Genomic DNA, 9,892 nt, shown 5'->3' with positions numbered 1-9,892 from the left:
GGCTAACTAATAAATGAATATTTGCTGTAAAATTTTTATCAGTGCTATAAGTATACCTGCCAGTTTGGCCGCCAATTTTGATTTCATTCCTTAAAGTCGCACGCTGAATCCTTTTTTTTTTTTTTTTTTGGCTGCACCTTTTACCACACCTAAGGTGTTTTTGATTAGATGTTCATTAAGCTGAATATCTTTCGCGAACTTTTGATACTGCATGGTAGGATTGTTAACTCGGGTTGTGTTGAGCTTGGGATCTCAATAAAGTCCCTCGTCCCTGACAATGCCTTCTGTGCATGCAGAAGAAAGCAGCGACACTGACGACGATTCTTGTGACTGACTAGGCTGCCCGCACATTTTGAATGAAAAAGTGGATTTACCCACGTATACCCTTCACTACACCACTGATCTTAAAATTCTTAAAACTTTTAAAATCTTCTCTCCTTTCCAACTTCTTCTTTTTTCCACTATAGCTTACTTTCGATAAACTTACTTTTTTGTAAATATAAATGTGAAAGATATGAATAATTCCTGAGTTATGATCGAGAACTGTGAAAGGAAAAAAACGTTAATTGGTTTGTCGTTTACTTGTGTGTGTGTGTGTGTGTGATATAATGTGTTCTGATAGTTTATCACGACCTGTATTATCTTATTTGAGGTCGGCCTTACTGTGGTGTAGTAGCACCTGACCGAATATTATACGATCGTGATACTGGAAAGCTGCGCCACCTTGTGCACATTTAGTTGCTGGGTGGGATCTTGCAGATGGCCCGAGTTATCAGCCTTGCATATAAGGAGGATAAAAAGTGAGAGATCAAGCAACGTGCATCTCAGAAAGCTGTACAAAAAAACTTCATATTTTGAGCTTGAGACATTTAAAAATAACTCGTTATGTTTGGCATAAAATCACAGGTTTTAAAAAAACGTATTAATAAATCAGTTTTATACCGAACATGTGTAAAACGTCTGCAAGGATTTGAACCGATAAGTCTTTTTGTTTTCATTATAAGAACAATCTCACTAAAAGGCACTTTTGGCCCATCATTTTTTCTACAAGCGAAACACTAACTTTTAGTTAATATAAAGATATTAAAAACAAGATCTTATGGCATGCTTTAATGTGGGTTTTAATATTTTGAAGTTCTAAGAACTTTTACCCATGTTTTAATTTTTTGTACAAATTTTTAACCAAAATATTATGCGTGTGTTTATTTAAATTGTCTTAGTAACCGTTGTCAGTATATCGTATTTTCTAAATAACATAATTGCTGAATGAGTTAGACTGGATATGCATGCATTCATATAGTATGGTCAAACTAAAGTAAAACAGTCTAAAGTAACGTAAGGTGTTTTATATGCACGAAATTATCATTAAGCTATCTACTTGATGAAAAACGGCCCGGCATGACCAGGTGGTTAGGGCGCTCGACTCGAATCCACGTCCCACCAAACATGCTCGCCCTTTCAGCCGTGGGGGCGTTATAAATGACGGTCAATCCCACTATACGTTGGAAACAGAGTAGCCCGAGAGTTGGCGGTAGGGGGTGATGACTAGCTGCCTTCCCTCTAGTCTTGCACTGCTAAATTAGGGACGGTTAGCGGTTAGCGCAGATAGCCCTCGTGTAGCTTTGCGCGAAATTCAAAACAAACAAAAGAAATTGATGAAAAACATTCAAACTGTATGAACTATTTTGTGGTAGCACACAAAACTAACCAAGCATATAAGTTTTTACGAGATATCGGAACAGCATATTTTTTATTCGCTTCATTTGAAAAATAAAGCTTTTAAAGGTAATTTTCTGCTTGAATGACTCGTTGGGGCCCTTAATGGAATGTATAGTGACTTAGGAAGTCCGAGATTTGGACTTCAATGATTTTGGTAATTTCAGAATATTTATCAATCATTTCGTTGATGTACTTTCATTTCATGGTATGCCTGAACTAATGAGAACTTGGAAGTCGCTGAAGTAAATTTCTGAAGATCAAAGCAAAAATACTAAACCGTGGAATCCTTCGGAATAACCACAGGGCCATAACATTAAGAATTTCTGGGAGTTGATTGTTCTTCATGGTTCTGTTGAACTAAAGAAAAAAAAAACGTTTCAAATTTGCTCTTCCGAAAAGTATGAAGTTTTTCAACCGATTACCGGTTACAGCCTGTTGCATAGCAGTTATAACTGTGACTTGATCAAGATAAACCATACAGTTGTCCCAGTAATGTGTAAATTATTTTCGTACAGGAGACCCAGTAATGTGTAAACTCCCTTCATACAGGGGTCCCAGTAGTGTGTAAACTCTCTCCATACAGGGGTCCTGGTAATGTGTAAACTCTCTCCAGATAGTGGTCCCAGTAATGTGTAAACTCCCTACATACAAAGGTCCCAGTAATCTGTAAGCTTTCTCCATACAAGGGTCCCAGTAATGTGTAAATTCTCTCCATACAGGGGTTCCAGTCATGTGTAAGCTCCCTCCATACAGGGGTCCTGGTAATCTGTAAACTCCCTCCATACCGGGGTCCCAGTAATGTGTAAGCTTCCTCCATAAAGGAGTCCCAGTAATGTATAAACTCTCTTCATATATAGGTCCCAGTAATGTGTAAGCTCCCTTCATACAGGGGTCCCAGCAGTGTGTAAACTCTCCATACAGGGGTCCTAGTAATGTGTAAACTCTCTCCAGATAGTGGTCCTAGTAATGTGTAAACTCCCTACATACAAAGGTCCTAGTAGTGTATAATCTCTCTCCATACAGGGGTCCCAATAATGTGTAAACTCTCACCATATAGGGGTCCCAGTAGCGTGTAAACTCTTTTCATACAGGAGTCTGAGTGGTGTGTGAACTCTCTTCAAACATTTTGCCATTTGAAGTCCATACTCAGGTGGTTAAAATACCCAAGTAACATATAACTGCTTCACATTATTAGTTTATATATAAAGTAGTGAACGATATTTGTTAGGACTGTCAATAAGTGCTCGATTCCTAGGTGTCAGTTAATTTCGATATTAAGTTTGTACTTCTTTTAAAATGGTTTTGTATACCTGAAGCTTAATTCTGAACTTTGTATAGTAAACTATATCTGTCTATCTAACTATTTGTTACTGGTATCAAGTGCGGAGAATTACAAGTAGAATTTTCTGTGGCTAAAATATATTAAATGTACAAATAAGAGAGCACATGATGTTTTTTCTAATATGGATCCAGTATAGCTTTGGATTGTTTTATGTTGCTGCGTTTTTAATAGAGTATTTAACGTCCAACATAGAGTATATCTGAAAAGATTAGGTTAAAACGTAAGGGCTCGTGCTTCAAAGGATTTTACCCTGCGTTATCACAGCTTTGTACTTCACATAAAAAAATAGTTCCACTCAGAGAGACAAGACAGGTCCGCTTAATAAAGGGAGATTCAACAGGATGTTTATTGCGAAATAATTATATGCTCTCTGAATACTGAAGTTATGGTAAATATAAACTGAACACAAATCTACAATAAAAATATTTATTTACAGCAAACACAGTTAAAATACGTTCTCAAGTTCCAAACAGTATGTCTCAAGATTATATTCCAGACCGAAAAGAAAAAAAAGGTGCTACTCTAGGTGAATGACATCGTGAAAAGAATTAAACGACACTCATGACTAACGTGGTGTGAAAACAGCAGAAAATTAATTTTGAAAATTTCTATATCAAAACTTTTTTACCTTAATTGTTTTTCTCTCGTAAATTCTATTGTAGTTGTTACATCTCCACACTTTCAGGTGTGTGTTGATGGGGTATACTTATGACAGTAAATCTCGCTCTTAGGTTAACAGTGGTCACATAAATGGCATGTACTGGTTGCTTTCGCTCTGGTCAGCAGATCTAAAATAGGGATGGCGATATTTGAAACTTGATGTCTCTAACCTGGCGCTTTAGCTCATGTGGCCCATAATTTTCTGTTTAGGTTGAAAATAACAATGTTCCTTCAAAAGTTTCGAGTTAGAGTTTGAATAACTTTACAAAACAGCTTCCTGTTTTTTATTACTTCTTGAGTATAAATATTTGAATACTGGTTAAAATTCTCCCATTAGTGGTTTTACTATCTTACAAAATACCCATTTAATAGGTTTGTAATGTGAATTATATATATTTGTTTTTGTTACACGTACTGTTGACTGATGTGTATTGATACTTTAGAAATGGAGCTAATAATGCTCGGCATGGCCAGGTGATTAGGGCGCTCGACTCGCAATATGAGGGTCGCGGGTTCGAATCCCCGTTACACCAAACATGCTCGCCCTTTCAGCCGCGGGGGCGTTATAATATGACGGTCAATCCCACTATTCGTTGGTAAAAGAGTAGCCCAAGAGTTGGCGGTGGGTGGTGATGACTAGCTGCCTTCCCTCTAGTCTTACACTGCTAAATTAGGGACGGATAGCACTGATTAACTCCCACCATCTTCTAGTTTCTTGTAGGCTTTCTAAGCGTCTTGTAATTATGATCAGTGCTGAAAACAAAAGGACAAGGAACTTTTTCTTATTTCAATTTTGGAGTGATACAAGTATGAAAAACGTTTATATGTGATGAATAACAAAACAGTCATTCACCTAGAAAAAAGAAACCTTTGAACAGCAATAATCAAAAACATTGACTTGTGACCTGAACAAAGCAGTTTCATCATAAATTTATTCAGTTAAGAGTTATGCGATAATGGGAAAACGAGAATTATCAAGTTACGTGTTTCTTTTACATATCTTTGGAAAACTGAATTAAAGGGTTGTTGTTGTTGTTTTTTTACAAAAGCTTTGTTATCGCTCCTTAGGGTTAGATCGTGCGTGAACATTAATGACTTTGATGGGTCATGAGGTATGGTTTTGTTGTGTTTAAAGTTCGAAGGAATGCACTTTTGAATCTTAATAAACTTCCATTCAGCTATTTATATTATATTACCTCTAAGACAGGTGGAACATAATCGGTATGGTCAGTTTGTATTAAAGTTGCTCATCCCATTGGGTGAAACCGGATTAGAAGATTGAATATAAAAGCAAAAAATATTTTATAGAATACTAAATTGATTTTTATTGAGCTACATTGTATTCTTGTTTATCCATGTGATAAGGAGAAAGAAGCTTTTTTTCATACTTTTTTTCTGTTACAGACATACCGGATCGAACGGGTATGCCCCTGATAATGGGCTTTACTTCTAGGTCTGTGAATCTGTCGTGGGCGCCGAGTATAGACAACCACTACAGTCCCATAATTCATTACGTCATCCACATAAGGTAGGTTTATCCTGTGGCTTTATTCATCGTATTGAATATCATTTATAGGCTTCTATTTCATAGAGCTAACTTTATAATTCTTTAAATAACGATAACGTATAAAACTTATTTTGTGGCTGTAATAATAATAATGATAATAGGCAAATAAACGTTACAAGAATGTAATATTTAAAAACAAGTGTTTAGAATATTTTCCGTTAAGATATTCTTTCAGAACTCTATGGGAGAAATCAAAGTAATAAAGAAGCTTTTAAATAAAGATCCCCTGTAAGCTTCGGAGAGATTGCGTCGCTGAAATTCGGAGTCAGATCCCCACGGCGGAAACATCGCAGACGCAAATTACCCATTGTGTATCTTGGTGTAGACATCAAGTTATAAGAATGTTTATCAAATTCTATAATTTCATCCAAGATCTATGACGTCTGTTGTAGTTAACAGATGATCATTTTTATTACTATAGCCCTAACCTAACGATGGATGTACTGAGACTAATCGCACGTTATACGAATAACGTTCTTAGTTTTGGAACTATTCCCTCCATCGTTATTTTTGCCCACTCTGATAGCCATGATTGCCCCCCTGTTGCGTGAAACCTCATTTTTCATGATAATCCACTTCTGCAAAGGACAGCGAGATTAATCTTAGACCACACAACTTTCCATAACCCATCCTTTGAAGCTGCACCGAGAGACTAGATGTTGCCCAATGAAATTGCTGTTTCCGGTTTATTTGACAATTTTTATTTTCACTAAAACAATCATTGGCTTCCAGTTGTGACTAAGAGCTTGCAGATTTTTGGTTTGAGTATTTGTCAGTTTCAAAATCATGTTTATTATTTTGTTAATGGAACCCAACTTCATTGCAATGATTTTTTTATTTATTTTTCATGGGAACGGGGGTCGGGAAGTTCTCTTTCGTAACCACAGCCTTCACTCTACCAATGAGGCGTTGCTCTAGAAACATTGGAGGTTTTCTTTTGGAATCCACTGCTGTCGAAACACTCTGATTGATGTACGAGTAAATCTATGGATATTATTGAAGGCTCCCTTCTTTCATGGCCAGGTGGTTAGGGCACTCAACTCGCAATCTGAGGGTCGCGGGTTCGAATCCTCATCCCACCAAACATGCTCGCCCTTTCAGCCGTGGGGGCATTATAATGTGACGGTCAATCCCACTGTTCGTTGGTATAAGAGTAGCCCAAGAGTTGACGGTTGGGGGGTGATGACTAGTTGCCTTCCCTCTAGTCATACACTGCGAAATTAGGGACGGCTAGCGCAGGTAGCCCTCGTGTAGCTTTGCGCGAAATTCAAAACAAACAAACAAACAATTTCACTGTACGAATATTCCTTCTCTAAAAGGGCTATGACGTAGTTCTTCAGTCATGCTTTGGCACTACCTCATTTGACAATCTCACTGTACGAATATCCCTTCATTAAAAGTGTTATGACACACTTATCCAGCCAGAAGTTAATGTGTGGCGCCAAAGCATTCATGACGAACGGTCAAGAATTTAGTTTATTTACTAAACATGTCGCCTATGTCATCACGGCTGGTGTCTGCGATGACATAGGCGACATTGTATCAGCATATTCAAATCTTTCATATGAAGTATGATTAACCCTCTGTAAATCGAATTAAAAATCGCAACCCCCAGGTGTCCTGGTCCATAATGGTATGGGTACTCGTGTACAGTTCCGTTTTAATCAAGATAATTTATCAACCACCTATCATGTTGTATAATACGTTTATTAACCACCTATCATATTGTGTAATGTTTATTTTTTCAATCAAGAAAATATGCATAAAAACAATAGTTTTAAACAATAGTTAAGTTTGTCAATTACTTACTTAATAATGATTACTACTTCTCAAGAAAATTACTTGGTGAAAAAATCAGCCGTGTAATATGACAACGAGTTTTCTGTCAGAAAGTTAAAACACCTCGGTAGTTGAACAGTTTTATTCAGTTGATGAAACCAGTTTTATTTTAATTCTTTCAAAACCCAAAGAGCGCGATATAACAATAAATTCCCTGTTGGTGACCGGAAATTACGGTTTCTGCCCTTTTCTGGCATGCGTTGACTCTTGAATAAAGTAATTCTAAGAACCCATGAGTGAAAGCAAAAGATAATATGTTCTAATAGGTCAACCACATTAAATCTGCCGTATGCAGTGCCAACGAGGCTTTTCGCCCAATACTAGGGATCATCAAGCTGGCTGGATATGACAAGACATAGCAGTGGCCTAGGCGCTATCTATATAATCGACTTTCACGAACAGCTACTGTTATGGTGTGAATCAGAATAAGAAAGTGAATTGTAATTATTATCAATTTTATTCAAGTCACTTACAAGTCAGATTTTAGGGTCTGACATAAGTGGGGGGAATTAATCATTGTCACAAGCAGTGTACTCGTCATTTGTTGAACGCAGTAGTCATTCGCTGTATAACCTGGCTTTATATTTTATTGCGATTTAGGGTTATACTGACGACATTCTCTCCCTTCTCGTTTCTTCCTGTCTTTTCGTAGTTTAATATTATTCAAGGCAGAATCACATATAACAGAGCTTCATCAGCTACGCTTGTTAGCAAGGAATTGGCGAATTATTATTTGTCAATAAAGACGTAAAAGAAAATTACGTATACTTTAGAATTGTGCAGAGATTTATTTGAAAAGATTCGATTTAGTTCACATAAATTAGCTATTTTTTATGTTGCGCTTTTGTTTCATCTTCATAAAATTCAATTAAATAGTACCAAACAGTTATTTACGAAAAATTATATAAAGAATTCACTTGAATGTGATGGCGCCATCTGTGAAATGTTTTTTAAACTGTTAGCTTTAATTTCACGTTACAGTTTTAATAGTTATCATCTTCGTACACTACATATGGTGATATAATATATATACATATATATGATAATATGGTCATCATAAGCAAATTGTAAATTACTGTTTTACTTCAAAGAGTTAATCAGTAAATTTATTCGTTAAGAATTAAACCAGATATTACAGTGTTTGCCATTTCGAGGAAACTCAGAAGTGGTTAAAAGTATCACTTTGGTAAATTTTAATAGAAAGCTGAAGCTTTGATTATGGAACAATAAACAAGAAGTAAGAGAAGATTAGATATATCACTTAGGAAATTCTGCGTTTAAAAAATACCGAATTTTAGGATTATGTAGAATGTTTGGAGTTTAACGGTGGATTTTGTATTGTGAACTTAAGTAGAAAACAAACTAGATTTGTTCTTACCGTGCTACGTTTTTGATAAAGTAAAACTGCACAAACGTAAGTATTAGACATTGTGAATCAACTATACTGATGTAATACCAAGAGAAAAGTCTGGTTACAGTAAAAATATATTCAGTTGCTATCATGTTGCAAAGCAGTTTTACTAAGTTGCTAGTACAATTCCAATAATAACCAGTTTTACTAAGTTGCTAGTACAGTTCCCATATTAATCAGTTTACTAAGTTGCTAGTACAGTTCCCATAAAAACCAGTTTTACTAAGTTGCTAGTACAGTTCCCATAAAAACCAGTTTTACTAAGTTGCTAGTACAGTTCCCGTATTAACCAGTTTTACTAAGTTGCTAGTAGAGTTCCCGTATTAACCAGTTTTACTAAGTTGCTAGTACAGTTCCCATAAAAACCGGTTTTACTAAATTGCTAGTACAGTTCCCGTATTAACCAGTTTTACTAAGTTGCTAGTACAGTTCCAATAATAATCACTTTGATAAGTTGCTAGTACAGTTCCCGTATTAACCAGTTTTACGAAGTTGCTAGTACAGTTCCAATAATAATCAGTTTGATAAGTTGCTAATACAATCCCCATAATAATAATTTTAGTAAATTGAAAGTAATAACTTCATTGTGTATATATACTGATGTAATTGAATGACTCAGAAACATTTTATTTTTTTTGGACTAGCTTTGGCAAAACGTTCTGTGTAGTTCACACTTCTAGAGATTTTCTGGTAAACTGAATAATTTCAGTTATTAATGGTTTGAATGCTGTAATTTACTTATTACACTTACTTTTCAAACATTCAAACATGTAAAATTGTTTATATATTTTACTATACTGCTTGTAAAATTACTTCTTGAATATATATATATATATATATATTGCAGAGAGGCTATACAATAACGAATGTGTCGTAAGTTTGAGTTCGAAGACAAGAACTCTGTATCCGTTTAACAAATACCAACATTTTCTGTTCATGGACTCATTTACTCAAATCTTTGTTTTATATTATATCCGACAGACGAGATATCTACAACACCTTTGGAAGCTGTTGCCTCAGACACTTTCCTTTAAAAATTATACCTTTTGTACTTTCTTGACAAATGTTGTAATTTTCAATTTTCTTGTTTTGCGGGTGTGTTACTGGCGCGTTAATGAATTTGTTTTGTTTTGCTAAATATTATAATTTTGAATTTTGTTGAGAACAACAGTTTTAGTTTATTATTTTTCTTTATTTTTATATATACTTTATCAGACTACTTTGGGATATGATAATTTTCATTGTAACTTGATAATAAAATGAAAGTTATTGTTTTTTCGACACTGAGAACTGGATAAACACAGTTTCTCGTTGCCTAGAAACACGGCATGCATACCACAATCCATCTATAATA

General features: G+C 35.4%; 1 protein-coding gene across 1 annotated transcript in view; it reads left to right on the top strand.

Annotated features, from left to right (window-relative positions):
* Positions 1 to 9,892, top strand: part of LOC106463697 (tyrosine-protein phosphatase 99A-like) — a 114,003-nt gene that overhangs the window by 33,887 nt on the left and 70,224 nt on the right. The window contains exon 3 of the mRNA XM_013923757.2: positions 5,126 to 5,249. Within this exon, the coding sequence (XP_013779211.1) occupies positions 5,126 to 5,249 (124 nt within the window). The remainder of the gene's footprint in view (positions 1 to 5,125; positions 5,250 to 9,892) is intronic.

This window comes from Limulus polyphemus, unplaced genomic scaffold (assembly GCF_000517525.1).
Source record: "Limulus polyphemus unplaced genomic scaffold, Limulus_polyphemus-2.1.2 Scaffold1463, whole genome shotgun sequence".
NCBI classification, from domain to species: domain Eukaryota; kingdom Metazoa; phylum Arthropoda; class Merostomata; order Xiphosura; family Limulidae; genus Limulus; species Limulus polyphemus.
This window is presented reverse-complemented; position numbering and strand designations above follow the sequence as displayed.